The sequence below is a fragment of the Monodelphis domestica genome, chromosome 1 (assembly GCF_027887165.1).
Source record: "Monodelphis domestica isolate mMonDom1 chromosome 1, mMonDom1.pri, whole genome shotgun sequence".
In the NCBI taxonomy this organism is placed as follows: domain Eukaryota; kingdom Metazoa; phylum Chordata; class Mammalia; order Didelphimorphia; family Didelphidae; genus Monodelphis; species Monodelphis domestica.
The window spans coordinates 516,732,309-516,746,991 of NC_077227.1; the positions used below are offsets into that span (position 1 = coordinate 516,732,309).

The 14,683-nt window shown below is 44.7% G+C and overlaps 1 protein-coding gene across 3 annotated transcripts; it reads right to left on the reverse strand.

Moving 5' to 3' along the window:
* Positions 1–1,175: 1,175 nt before the first annotated feature.
* On the reverse strand, positions 1,176–13,498 carry GTF3C2 (general transcription factor IIIC subunit 2). 3 transcript variants are annotated; one of them, XM_007476006.3, is made up of 19 exons: positions 13,038–13,498; positions 10,402–10,685; positions 9,834–10,191; positions 8,994–9,282; positions 8,434–8,528; positions 8,155–8,232; positions 7,917–8,015; positions 6,749–6,976; positions 6,438–6,549; positions 6,068–6,176; positions 5,272–5,297; positions 4,965–5,094; positions 4,040–4,184; positions 3,776–3,937; positions 3,516–3,603; positions 3,055–3,183; positions 2,464–2,616; positions 2,210–2,317; positions 1,176–1,922 (listed from the first exon to the last, which is right to left on the reverse strand). In XM_007476006.3, exons 2-19 carry the CDS (start codon positions 10,664–10,666, stop codon positions 1,704–1,706), a joined length of 2,793 nt encoding a protein of 930 aa, XP_007476068.1. In that variant the 5' UTR covers positions 10,667–10,685; positions 13,038–13,498; the 3' UTR covers positions 1,176–1,703. The 3 variants fall into 3 exon arrangements, with proteins under 3 accessions (XP_007476068.1, XP_003339746.2, XP_016283707.1); XM_003339698.4 differs by having other exon boundaries at positions 12,540–13,042; XM_016428221.2 differs by lacking the exon at positions 13,038–13,498 and adding an exon at positions 11,399–12,505.
* Between the last annotated feature and the right edge of the window lie 1,185 nt (positions 13,499–14,683).

The following is a 14,683-nucleotide window of genomic DNA, read 5'->3' on the forward strand; positions in this document are numbered from 1 at the left end:
GGTGGCTGAGGGGAAGAAAGAAATGGGATTTGCTTGATTATGGTGTTGGATGGGGAGGGCAATATGCAATACCTATATTGATATCTTCTAGTATTAGTGTAGAAGATGGAGTAGAGAAAAATGGTAAGCCAGATACTAAATTTCTTGAGCAAGGAGGATGACTTTGGGAAGTCATAGCAGATTTTTGTACTGTTTTTTTTTTTCCCATCACTATTATATCTACCAACCTATCACCCACAGGAGTAGCCCTCCTTTGTAACAAATAAAGATTGTGAACCAAAAACTTCATACAATTAACCCTATCTGAAAATGTATTTTTTGTTATGTACCTCAGGCAAGAAGTGGTAAGTATGAAATCATTTTTCTGAAGTCATGATTAGTCAATAACTTGATTATAGAGTTCTTAAGTCTTTCAAAGAAAGTAGATTATTGATAATGAAAATTGTATCTTTCCTTCAGCAAAGGGAGAGAGAAGGGACAATAGTCCCCAGGTTCTAATTCCATCTGAAAGGAACATTAAGGTAGAGGTTAATTTGTTGGGAATTTGGGTATTGGAGAGGACTGATTAGAAAACCCATGCAAAGAGAAGCCCCCATGGATATTTTCACAAGACATTAAATCACTATTTAAGTGATGGCATTTTCTTGTGGCACGAGAACCTTAAACTCTCTTCTTCTGCCACTCTTAATTTTTGTCAGCACCACTAAAGTGGTGACAAGGGAGCAGGGGAAAAACCATCCAAAGATGCCAACATATGGTTGAAAAGAACAGACCCAGATCAATCAATATTACTCCTTCTCCCTAAGGAAACTGTAGTCATTTTGTTGTCTCTTGGGTCATTTGTTTCTGTGCTATGTCTACAATTGTGGTCATGGGTGTTGGTACTTCCAAAGGTGGACATGGTATTCTCATCTCTATGTAACCCTCTGTAATCTGGGGGATCCCACAGTCCACACTTTATAGCTGAAGTACGTGTGGCGATGCTTTGGTCTCTGAGTCTGAACCATCAATGTGGTTATCCTGTTGGTTTGACATCATAGAAGCTTCATTCCAATAAAATGTTGGAACTTGCATTCCTCATAGCTCTGGGTGCAGGTTCAGATGTGAAGAACCCCTGGCAAAGTCTTACCATAGCTGCTCTACCCCTTTCTTCCCAAACCACAAGCACACGTGTGTCAAAAGCACTCAGCACCTTTACTCAGTTCTGCCTACAAGTACAACAGGCTCAATATGAGCAGCTTGATCTCCAACCCTATGTCTGGCACAGGATTGCTTCTGTCTCATTTGCTGAGGAGACTATATAGAGTTCATGTCTGGACACCCCCTGCCAGCAGGGGGCAGTGATTACAAGAGAACAGGTTCAGTCCAGAGTCTTGGGGATGTAGTCTTTATAGCTTAACAGGATTGTAGATTTATAGCTGGAAGGAACCTCCGAGGTCTAGTCCAACTTCTTCATTTTATGGATGAGAAAACTGAGGTCCTTGCTCAAGGTCACATACATCATAACTGATTGAACCAGGATTCATCCCTAGGTCCTCTGACAACAAATTCTACTGTATCATTCTGAAGTTGTAAGACTTGGGCAGGCTTTCAATTTTGGGAAGTTTCCATTTTGTTTGATTCAGAGCTGGAAATGTCATATGGCTACTAAGTAGCATCAGGACCAAGGAAACCTGAATCCCCAGGGCTGCATGATCAATAAACTATGGGTCAGACAGCAGGTGGAAGTTGGTTGGAGGAAAACTGGGCCCCTGAGGTGGGGAAGGTGGCTGGAACATGGAGCTGAAGTGGGCTCTGCTCTCAAGCTGAATCCGGTGGCCCAAGGGGGAGGTAAGGCCACGAACGCAATGTACTCTCACCAGTCCTGATTGGCCCCCAGAAACCAACCAACCATAAGAGTCCAAGTTTGGGCTGAAACGTACCTGGGTGAGAGAGACATACAAAGGATTCAGGCTCTAGAGATACTCAGAAGTGAATTAGAATAGAAGAGACCATTATGAGCAAAAGAATCTGGAAAGATTAACTTATTTAAACACATAACCTGTTCCTGATACTGACCCCAAAAGTTGAATAGAAGAGTGTATGTATGAGTGTGTGAGTAAGAGAGAGACAGAGACAGAGAAAGTGAGTGTGTGAGATGTGGCGGGGTGAAGCTAAATCCCCTCTGAGCCTGTTTGTTTTCTCATCTGTATTGATCCTATGAGCATACCTTGTGAACAGCCTCTAGCTGTAGCCTGTCAAGACAGAGTTGAGAGCGTCCCTCTCCTTCTTGCATTCGAAGTACTGGTCCCCTCTGAAGCAAATCTTGGAATCCACGCTGTAGTTAAGCAGTGTTAAGACTTAGTATATTATACTGCCTATGTACTAAGGGCCTTCTTGGGCTTTAGAGTTATTCCCTACACCACAGAAACTATTACCCCCTCTTCTACCCAATTCTTTGGCTACCCTCTGGCCCCAGCTTACCAGGTCTGTGTCTCTGAAGAGCAGGTAGTGATGTTCGACTGTTTCAGCATAAGTTCTGGCTTTAGGAGGTCCAGGGACCAAAGGTGAGGCAGCATTGTGATCTTGGTCTTCAGATCCTTCCCAGTAAGGCAGTAAATCTGCCTTGTATATGGGCTATAGGGAGAGGTCATAGGATTGGAGTTCCAAAACATTAGAGATAGCATGAGAGAAAAAGGAAAGAAACTATAGCTCTAGTAAGATTCATGGGCCTTTGAGGTTAGGGCAGGAAAGGCAAGTTATGGGAGAAAGAAAAAAATTTGGGTCATAATCATGTAACTTGCCCGAAGCCACACCAAACAGCTGGTAGCAAGAGCTGGGATTCAAACCTCTCAATTCAGCTCATTTCTACTGTATCATGCTGCAGGTAAATGATTTGCCCAAGGATGGAGAGGTATTCATCTAGGGCTCTCAACCAACAATCCAATGCTCTTTCCACTGAATAACTCCAGCTGGAAGAAAGCCTACATTAATTTCTATTTAGGCAAACCAGAAGGGCAGATTGGGCTAAGGGATCCAGTGGATGGCATTTCCATCAGTTGCTAAGATACTCACAAATCTGCGTTCAGCTGGACGCTTGACATTCATCGGGTTGAGGGCCATGTCGGGTAGCACAGCAGCGATGAGCTCCCCTGACATGTCCCCAGCAGCCACTGCCCCAAGCCAGTCTGACCCTGACAGACTCTACAATAAGACAGGGGTGTTTGTCAGTCCTAACCATCTTCCTGTTTGGTGGTGATATTAGTGTTCTATATACAACATATTCCTTCTCCCTTTCACAGATAGCTGCTTGTCCCTCTCCTTGCTTTGTGTGGTAATAAAATGAGTTCTTTGAATGCAAGAGTTCTTAACCTTTTTTTTTGCCATAGGCCCCTTTTTCAGTTTAAAATGTATAAAATACACAATATTATAAAGCAAATCAATTAAAATATGATAAAAATATTCTAAAAGCAGGGTCATGGACCCCAGGTTAAGAACCCCCACCCAAGAGGATTAAAGGGTAAGGAAAGACTCACCCAGACAGTGCCTTTTCTAGGGGCAGTGAAATAGGCCTTGAAACCAAGGAAACCAGCATCGATGTAGTGAATCCCACAAAGCCCATAGCTTTGAGAGAGAGAAAGGTGTCAATCCTTATATAGCTTGAGACCAGATTCAGCCCTCAGAATCCCACTCACATCAGGCAAAAACACCCAGCACCTTAGCATCCACATCCACCCACTCCCACTGAACCTGCCCCTCTACTCCCAATTCCTTCCTTTTTCCCTGCTCTACATACGAGGCATAACAGTTGTCCTGAGCCACAGTAACTCCACTGTAAGGGAGCAGCCATGCCAGCTCCGTGCTTAAGAAGCGTTTGATACAGTTGATAGGCTCATAAGGTCGTCTTAAATCCCAGAATTTGATTTTCCGGTCACTTCCAGCAGAGACTATAAAATTACTAGGAAAAGACAGAAAAACAGGACATTATTCAACAGATCCTCTAAATGCTGACCTGTCCCATACTTCATCTTCCATCTCCTCTGATCCCTCTGTTCTTTACCTATTAGCTTTGCACCACTGAAGGCAACGCACGGCCTGGTCATGGGCTGAGAGGCAGTGAAAGGGATAGAGTTTCAAGGAGCCATCTGGAAGTCGAACACGTTGCAACAGTGATGTAGTGGGTAGGTTCCAGATTGCTATCGTGCCTAAAGTAGAGACAGGTACTAGTTATGAAAGCAAGCCAGGGCCCTGTCTCTCACTATTGTCTCCCATCCTGTGGGAATAAGTGAGACATCCTGAGTAGCCTTACTTAATCCACCTACCACAGCTACAACCAATTCAGCCTCTCTACCTCATCCTCAAAAAAACAGTTCTACTCTAAGGTTTCACCTTACCCACTAGATGGGCAAAATTGACAAAAAAGGAAATGGACAAATGCTAGAGACTAGGAAAACAGGTACATTAATGCACTGCTGATGGAGCTATGAAATGGTCTAGCCATTCTGGAAAAAAGTTTTGAAATGATCCCAAAGCTATTAAAGCTATTGAACTGCATGTATCCTTTAATCTAGTGATATTACTACTAGGTTTATGCCCCAAAGAGATCAAAGAAATGTACAAAAATGATTATAGCAACTCTTTTTTGTAATGTCAGTGAATTGGAAACTATTGTGCTGTAAGAAATTATGAAGGGGATGCTTTCAAATAAATCCAGGAAGACACATAAGAAGCAAGAGAACAATTTATACAGTAACACCATTATTATAAAGACAACTTTGATCAACCCAATGACCAAAGGACTCAAGATGAAACATTCTACCCAACCCCTAGAAGAGAGGTGATGGACTCAGTGTACAGATTGAAACAGATTTGGAGATACATTTTTTTCCTTTTTGGGGGGCGGGGAGGAAGGGAATGCAAGTGAAAAAATGCAGATATGAAAATAAAATAAAAATTTTTTACAAGTTGTTTCTATGTCCACTCACCATCATAGAACCCAGCTGCCAGATGCTGATGGGGCCTAGTTGGCATCCAGGCAAGGCTGAAACATTGGCCACACTCAGAGGGTTCTCCTGCTTGTACTGAGCCCACCTGAAGAGAGGCTATGCACTGAACCTGTATGGTTAAGGAAAAGTGAGACTTAGTAACATCTATTTCAGAAAAGACTCAAGGCAGGCTTCAGTCAGAAGGTAATATCCAGAAAATTGGCAGCAGTTGGCATGAAGGCAACTTGAAGGAAAGTTAGAGGTTAGGTAGAATCTCAACTAGAGAGAAACAGATTCCTATACTCACCTTATAGATGGCAGGTTTGAGAGCATCTGTGAGGAAAGAGAGATGACAAGGTAAGGAAAGGGAGACATTGGCCTTCTTGGAGTCATCTATAACCTATGGGTTCTATTTTTCATTCCTTATTTCTGTATGGCTGCTTTAGCTCAGACTTAGGTACCCTTCTTCCCTCTACCTTCCTCTCCTCTGATGGAAAGATAAAATGGCAAAGCAGGAGAAAAACAGTCCAAAGAAGGGACACAGGTTTTGAGGGGAAGGGGGGAAGGAAATTAGAGGAAATGCGGGACAGAAGCCCAATCTTCCCCATTTATCATCAGCATCCCTGGAAGATTTTTTTTTGTCCAAACCTATGATTTCCCTTAATTGAGGGCTCTTTCTACCAAGACAGACAACTGTTCTGCAATTTTAGTTTGGGCTACTGAAGCAATGATAGTGGAGCAACACTAGTGGGCTAGTGGTCAAAAGTGATTTGATCAGGGTCACACAGCCAGTATGTGACATAGGCAGGACTTGAATCCAGGTCTTCCTGACTGAGGCTGTCTGTCCCCAGAACCCAGTTTACACAATTGATTAACCACAAAAGTGAGAGGAGAAAAAAATGTGAAAGTAGATAGTGTATTACAATTATACTGTGCAGCCAGTTACTAAGAGTGGAAGAAGAGAATTAGTGTATGTGACTAGACAGAAGTGTATAGAGAACACTGCAGATAAATGAACCCTTACCAAGACCCATGGTTCCCTATGCTTTGAATGATACCCCCCCCCCCCCAAGGGTCTTGGAATCCTTATTGTCCCCCCTTACCTTGAGGCTGTAGGGCCAGAAGTTCCTCAGGGTGGGGCAGACTAAGCAGTAGCACTTTCCCATCTGAACAGGCCAGAGCCAGGAGACCCAGCCGGGGCAGGAAAGGAGCCTATTGGATAAGGTTAGGGCAAGAGTCAAATCTTCAGATTCCTACTTTAATCATCTCTGATTTTATTTCCCTCTTAGAAAATGTCTATTTCTTGGTTTGCCTCCCATAGAATTCAGATATCCCAACTCTTTCAAACTATCCTTCTTTCACTTCTACCACCCACTATTACCTAACTCCAAGAGCTCTCAGGGCTCTTCTTGAGTCTAAACTGCCCCTCCAATCTAAATTCTATCCTCATTTTCTCCACAATTCAGAAAGCACCTTTCGAGAAGTGCTGGGAAGCTCCCAGCCTCCACTAGGGCAGAATTTGAGGTCCCAGATGCACCCATGATCACAAGCGATGCCATAGGCAAGGTGAGCCTTACTGCTTGGGCTGGAAGAAGATGAAATAGAGAGAATATATGGAAAGTATTCTTGCCAATATAGCATATTCAATAAAGAAGAAACTTGATTTATAAGGAAGGCTTCTTCCCCAGTTCCTGTAACATTTTTTTGTAGCTTTTCCAGCCCCATTATTCTCCATCCCCTCTCCAGTCTGCTCTCCCCTTGCAGGGTACCCAACCCCACCTCACCAGCTTTCTTGCTGCAGTGTCCCAAGGTTCCAGAGCTGTAGAAGCCCAGGGCCTTCATAAGGCCGGCTTAGGGAATGGGTTTCATTCATGCTCGGGCTGCAGAATAGTGCCACATATTGGGAAACGACTGCACCTTCAGGTACTGGGCACCATTCTAGTGCCCACAGTGGTCCCCCTGTGAAGAAGGACACATCCCATCGCTCTGGATGTGGTGCCAGTGAGCTAAACCTACAGAAAAACCATAATGTTGAGACTTTAGGTAGGATTTAACTGGATCGAAAGGGTTAAGGAAGGGATGGATATATGTTAGTTTTTATTCAAAATGAGATCACTGAACTGGGATTATTATGAAATGAGGAAAGTCTAACACTTTCCTCATAAATTATATTTACTGTATATTAACTTAAATAAAAATTAATAAATTAAAGCATAAAGAATAAAAAATTAAAGCATATATACTCATTGATCCAACATCTTACTTGTTCTTACATGTTCTAATCTATCATCAATAATAAATCTTGAGCCTAGCCTAGACTTAGATGATGTGGCCTGGTTCCTAGACCTCTGAACCACCTTGTGCCTTCTGCACTCAGTATTTGATTGTACCAAGCATATCACAGAACAAAAGTTAACTTCTGTGTTGGCCTAAAAGTCACCACATTCTTATCATAACCTTGGGGGCAACTATGACAGTGATGGTGAACCCATGGTGTAGGTGCCAAAGATGGTACACAGAGCACTCTGTCAGCACTCAGCAGACCTCCTCTCCCTCCCTAAGACAGACTCAGTCAGAGCTGCTCCCCTCCACCTCTCCACCTTGGCTGATGACATTTTTTCACATCCCTGAACCTCTGCCTAGCAGCCCAATGGGAGCACTTCCTCCCTCCCCTGTTTGGGGTAAGGATGGGGCACACCCAATACTTGATGGGGGTAGGAGCATGTCATGCTGGGGCGGGGGAAGAAGTACTCCATCTGTAAAAGGTTTGCCATCACTGTCTTATGACCACTGTGGTCCTAGGACCCACACCATTAGAACTAGAATAACTAGCCCTTTCTTAGGGAAGAGGATAGCAAATTATCATCATATTTCTACTTACTACTTTTTCTGTCTTTATCCCATAGGCATGTAGAAGAAACAGAAGCTGACATTAAAGCTAATCCATCTTACCTATTTATCCTATAGAGAGTGCTGTCCTCAGGAAGGCCTTCCCGTTGCACAGAGAAAAGAGGAGATCTCAGCTCTTGGGGCAAGTAGGATGCTGCTTCACTAGAGGAGGGCAAAGGGAACAATGAGCCTTCCTTATATCCTCACTGATTTGAACCCTCCCATTTCCCTTCTATAATTTTCTAGCCCTTCCTTTTCTCTCTGTGAATTGCTTAATTTAAAGGACACTACTCAGGCTTACCTTTCAGACAGTAAATGCCACTTCAAGGCTGAAGGGATCCATTCAGGGAATTCCCAATGTGAATGGCTCTGCTCTCGGCTAAAGGGACAAGAGAAGAAAGGGTAGAACCAAGGTCCAGTATTGTCCCCTTCAGTCACTACTGTCATTACAGCCTCAATGAAGTGTTAACACTTCTTCATTTCCTCACAATCCATTTTCTATTTTAACCCTCTTAACTTTCCACTCTAAAATATGTCCTTTACCACCTGCTGTTTCCCCCTGTAATCCCCAGGATCTCACAGGCTTTTGGTGAGGTTGAGACTTTTCCAGACAGGAGCCATGATAGAATTTGGAAGTCCGTTGGGAGCCATTCCCCGACATTGTTGTTTCTGTTTCTGAAAGATAAAAGAAAGGAGAAATTTTTATATGCCTCAATTTCCTAGTAACCTCTTTTCCCACTGGGCCCACTCAGCTTCCTGCCTACCAACCATACAGGTACCTATTTATCTGTCCTGTTTCTTCTTCTTTTTTTGCTTATCTTGATTAAAAACAATAACAAAAAAAAAAAACCCTTACCTTCTGCCTTAGGATCAATAGAATGTATTGGTTCCAAGGCAGAAGAGAGGTAAGAGATAGGCAATAGGGATTAAGTGACTTGCATAGAGTCACATAGCAACAAAGTATCTATGGCCAAATTTGAACCCAGGATCTCCCATCTCCAAGCCTGGCTCTCTTTACTGAGTCACCTAGCTGCTCCCAAATCCCTCATTTTTTTGGGGAAATTAATCCTTCTGGCACCCTGCTGCTTCCTGTCAGGATGACAGCTACATCTCCAATCCCCCATTGCCCTTTTAGGTTACCCCTGAGGCAGACCCACGAAGGCCAGTCCCTCGAAGTGCTGTAAGATCCAAGTCAGAGGAGCTCTCACTAGGTACTTCACTTTCTTCCCCTTCTTCAATCTCAGCCTGAAGTACAAAGTCAGCATCCCGTGCTGAATCATCTCCTTCCTCTTCTCCATGCCAGGCTGTCCGCCGACGGCCTTGGCTTCGTTTAGGTTGGCCACCCATTTCAGGGTTCTCAGGACAAGAGACTGGGGCAGGCAATGCTGATGAGAGCTCTTCAGCCAGTTCCTGAAGGTACAGAAGTGCCCTGTGGAATAGGATCAGGTCAGGGACCACAGAAGAGAATGAGAGGTCACATGGGAATAAAGAAGCCACAAGAAGGGAGAAAGGTAGGGATAGGGACAAGAGCTAAAAAAAAGGTATGGGCAAGGGAAAACCTCTTGAATCTATACTGTGTTCCCACCCAGACCAAGACATGGGAGAACATTAGTGGAATGTAGGTAGGGTGGAAATTATAAAAAGGGCACTACCTAGCCTACAGTTAAAGAACAAGAAATCAATAAGGAGGTAGCCATATACTTGAACAAAGGGAATCTTAACCTGAAACCCCCACCTTTAATCCTCATAGAGACCAAAACTTTCTCTCTAACTCAGAAGCTTACCCAATTCTTTTTTTGGTCTTCTGGTATTACTCAGAAACATCCTATTTCAAATGAGATAATAATTGTAAAGTGCTTAGCAGAATGCTTGGCACAGAGTAAATGCTATGTAAATGTTAGCTATTATTCCTTCCCATATCAGGCAAATTACTGCTACTATAACCATCATTTCCCCCCAATTCAGCCCCACAATTCTCACACTCTAGCAGCTCGACGGCGAGGTCGTGCCCCTGGTTGGGCCTCAGGGTCTTCAGGGGGGCTTTGTGGAGGTGGGGGTTCAGGCTGCTCTAGCCCCTTTGACAATTTCATCAACAGTAGCTCAGCTTTTGACTTTCGACCCCGCTTCTTAGGGATAGTAGTAGGTGGAGGGCCAGGTTGATCTAGGGGACCAGGTCCCAGGGTCCCTGATGGAGGATTAGGTTGCTGTAAGGTAGATGGGCAGCCACCCTTAGCCCCAACTCCACCCTTCTTTGGGCCTCTTCGAATGCGAACACCCTTTTTCCGTCCAGTCTTTGGGGCCTTTGCCTTTGAGATCTCTGGAGTCTCTGAAGGAACATCTATAGAAAAAGAGGAGAAGCTATGGGCAAGGTGCCAGGTCTCAAAGCTACTCCACCCATGCCTAGGCCCTGATTCTGATACACATTCCCTGAGATAGAAAGAGGGGATAAAAACAAAACAAAACAAAACATACCCCATGTCTGTGAGAAGTCTTAAATTTAGTTCTTTTTTTACCCTGGGGTGAGAAAATGGAAGAACTGGCTCCATACCTTGCCATTCTGGTTTGGAGATGTTTTCCTGCTCTGGATGAGAATCCAAGAGGCTTTGTTTATCAGAGGGATCCTCAAGTCCAATCGAGATTGAAGGCATCATTATGGAATTATCATCACATGTTTTCTTAGGTCCAAATGTTGGGGCCTCAGAGACAACTTGGTCTGGCACTTCTTTTCTAGGAGACTCAGTCACAGTAGTTTCCCCCATTGGGCTGGCCCCTCCCAGTGTAACACAGCCAACTCCTAGGGCATCCATCAGCATTACTCTTCAGTGGCTACACCTGCACATATAGATGTGTCTAATAAGTCAACTAAAGGAGAAGACAACTCCTTGCTTGCTCTGCTATTGGCTCTGCTTCTGCAGCCCACTCACTTCCTCCCCCCAACCAAGTTTCTTCACTTACTACCACTGTCAGTAGACTGAAATGGTCATGTTCATTCTTCCAGGGACTAATACCAAATAGCTAGAATCTGATTATGAAAACCCTTGTGAGATAACATTTTACTCCAGAATGAATGTAGCAGGGTATGGTTGGCATTTCTACCTGTGTCTATTACCAACCTAGACCTTGAATTTAGAAGGCATTTATGTCAGGTCTAATACCCCACCTCCGGCAATATGGGAATTTAAGGGTCTTGAGTGAAGGTGCTATCAATTCATAGCTGTTCATTCCTGTAACATCAAACTCAGTTGTGTCAGAGAACCCCATAAACCATTTCTCAGCCTTTATTCAGAACGTTCTTGTCCGCCAGGTATGCAGGGGGCCCAGACCAGGAAATATAGCACTTACTATGTGCCAGGCATTGGGTTAAGGTGTGGGAGTACAAAGACAAAAAAAGAAACAGTCTCTGTCCTCAAGAAATGTGCACTCTTGGGGAAGATTATTACATAGATAAGTAAACTCCAAATATATACAAAATAGTTATCTCTCTCACAGCCAACTCCTTTCCAATCATGTCACAACCACACTAATTCTGGCCCTCATTACCTCACCTGGACTATGGATAACCTAAATGGCTTCCCTGCATCCAGCCTTTCTCCACTTGAATCCATCTTCCAGTCATCAAACTGATATTCATAAAGCACAAATCTGACCACATCACATAACTTCCCTCGTTTAAGAAGCTTCAGTGGCTCCCTATTGCTTCTGGGATAAACACAAATTCTTTTGTTGGTATTTAAAGATGCTCACAATCTGATTCCAGCTTATCATTTAAGGCTAATTATATATTACTTCCCCTTATAAGCTGTACATTTTAGCTAAACTGGGCTACCTGCTGTTCCCCAAATGTGCCAATTCATGTACCATCTTCAAGCCTCTACAAAGACTGTCTCTCATACTTGGACTCCTCTCCCTCCACCTTCTGCTTCTTGGAACCTTAGCTTCCTTCAAAATTCAGCTCCTGTCACTTCCTTCAAAAAACCTTTCCTGAACTCCTCCCTTAAATATTGTACATCCTATATCTCCCAGTAGATTGTGAGCTCCTTGAGGGCAGGAACTTTCATTAAAGCAGCTAGGTGGCACAGTTGACAAAAAAATGCTGGATCTTGAGTTCAAATCAGGATTTAGCAGCTTACTAGTTGTATGACCTTGGCCAAGACACCTAACCCATTTGCCTCAGTTTCCTCGCAGTAAAATGGGAATAGCACCTACCTCCCAGAGTTGCTTTGAGAATCAAATTCCATATCTGTAAAGCCTCTGGCATATAATAGATATATGAATGTTACCTGTTAGTATTATCATTTTTGTCTTTGTATCCAGCACCATGCAGCTAGATTGTGCACTGGACTGGATACCACAGACTACCTCAGTTTATTCACCTGTAAAATGGAGGCACCTACTAGGCAGGGTTGTTGTGAGGATAATAGAAGGTATTTGTAAAATCCATCTCAGTGCTACATACATTCTAGCTATTATTATTACATCAAGCACTTGATAAATTCTTACTGACGGATTTATTCAATAAGATGATGGGCAGGAAGAGACTCTCAAGTACCCCATCCTGAGGAGTGAGGAAAGTTAAGTTAAAGGCCAGACCAACAGCAAACTTGCTGTGGGTACCCAGCAACGTCACTTCCCCTTTCTGTGCCTTAGTTTCCTCCTCTATAAAAAGAAATAGTTGGACTAGATGACCTTTTGGGGCCTTTGAAGGTCTCAATCTAGGATTCTGTGCTGTTTTGTCCCTTCTCTGGACCTCGGGCACCCCATTTGTCAAAAGGGCCGGTTAGAAGGCATAGATCCTAGGGCCCTGTGGGTTCTGGCAGGCTCCGAGGGAGGAGCGAGGCCTGCCGGCCACCGCTCGGAAGCGACCGGGCTCCGCCGGGTACAGGAAGGGTGACACGTCAGGGGTCAGGGGCCACACGGGGCGGCTCCCGAAGACCGGGAGTGCGCCGCCCAGGGCCAAGGGTAGGGATGCGCGCGCCGAGGTTCCCCGCGGCGGCGTAACCGCGAAAGGACCAGGGGGCGGGATCGGCGGCGGCCGTGGAGGCGGGGAGAGGGGAAGGCCGCTGTTATTCCTGCCAAGCGGAGCAAGGCGGAGTGGGGGAGCCGTCATTTCCCCGTTATAGGGGGGAGGCAGGGAGCATGAGGCACTGTCCTCGGGCCGCGCGGAGGCTGATGCCGTACACTCACCAACCACCGAAGCCCGACCGGAAGTCCAAGTTCGAAGATGGCGCGGCCTGGACCACCTCGGTCGCGGACGGATGACGTAGAAAGATGCGGCCCCGTCTCGTTACTACAAAAACCTTCGGCTTCCTCCGGGTCCGCTATAAACTCCTGGCGCACCGGTCTCTGATTGGCTGTTAGGGGCATGACTTGTATCCTGGATTTCTACCTATTCCATTGCAGCTAAACCTATATGGATCCATCCATTGACTACATCTTAACCTTCTTTGGATAGGTCGTCTGGGAACTGTAGTTTAGAAAGTTCATCTGGGAACTACGGGGCTGTGTGGGCGGAGAACATTGCACATGCCCACTGCCCTTCTCCACCTTTCTGGGTTCTTTGGTACTGAGTATTTATTGTCTTTCCCGTTTACTCTTTACTTAGCTAGAGCAAATGTCTCTTAAGTGAAAATGTATCTTCTTTCCAGACTGTGGGGTCTAGCGAGTGGCGGTTGGTGCTGCCAGAGCTGGTGCAGGAGAAAGAAGGTTGCACAAAAGGGGGCTCCAGGTCAGATTTGGTGGGAAGCCAGAGAAAGCCTTTGTAGGCAGGAGCAGCTGCTGGAAGATAAGCCTTGAGGACCTGCCTGCCAGCTGAAGGGTTTGGTCAGCCGGATTCGGAGCGAGCAGGGAGGAGGAGGAGCAGGAGCAGATCTCCAGAACGCCTATGCCCATGCTGAAGACCAGACGGTCTAGCCTAAGCTTCATGTGAGGGCGGGGCCAGCGAAGAGGGGAGCACCCAGGGTCAAACGTCTTGGGGTAATGAGAGAAACATTCTCCTGGGTTAATGGTACTTGGTTGCTTCTCCGGCCTCTCTCCTGGGAGTTGTTAACTTGGGAAAAACACAACTACTAAAGTAGTTAGAAAAACCAAGTCTTTAATCAGGAAAGAGATAGTGTTCAATATTCCCCCACCACAGTGTCAAACGCCTAAAACCACACAGAACCAAAGGCTCTGGAACTCTGGCAACCGTATTTCTGAGAGGATCGATTTGCTAGATGATTCCCCAAAGAACAATTGAATTTGAGGAACTTTTATACCATTTGGGGAACTAAGGATAGAGAAGTATGATTGATTGACATTACCATGGCTACAAGGAAATGAGAGGTCTAAACTACACTGACTGGATACAAACAGGCTGGGAAAGAAACAGTAGCCAGAGGCTGGGGTATCAGGGAGTGGTCTACTTAAAATAGATTCTAAAAGGGAAAGTTTCAGCCAAGGGCTGCCAGGACCAAAGGATATTTAGCATTTGATTTAGATCAACTAGTTCTACCCAGCTAGTACCATTAAGTATCTTAAGGTCTATCATGCAGTCTGAAATGGCTAAGTCTGGGACTTTCTTGGGGGTGAATTCTCAAGTGACAGGGGCAGAATTGGGGTCTCCAGATTTCAAGTTGTCTGAGTCTATAATCCTTTCTAACCCTTAGAGAAAACATGATACCTGTAAAAGTAGCCTGTAGAAACTTGGTTTGTCCCTTCTTATTACTTCTATTTAAAATTTTTAGACAAAATTTTGTCCCTTATTACTTCTATTTAAATTTTTTAGACAAAATACCTCAGACAGTGCACTGTCCTCAAATTCTAACCTGCTTAATTAAGCTTAATCTGGAAGG

What these genes read in the sequence shown, in the direction of transcription:
- GTF3C2 (XM_007476006.3), bottom strand. Translation starts at nt 10,666, where the DNA reads ATGCTGATGGATGCCCTAGGAGTTGGCTGTGTTACACTGGGAGGGGCC. An exon ending in CAGTGGTGCAAAGCTAATAG is followed by an intron (nt 3,938 to 4,039) that starts GTAAAGAACAGA and finishes GTCTTTTCCTAG; the next exon opens with TAATTTTATAGTCTCTGCTG. An exon ending in AGCTAGAGGCTGTTCACAAG is followed by an intron (nt 1,923 to 2,209) that starts GTATGCTCATAG and finishes TCTCTCACCCAG; the next exon opens with GTACGTTTCAGCCCAAACTT.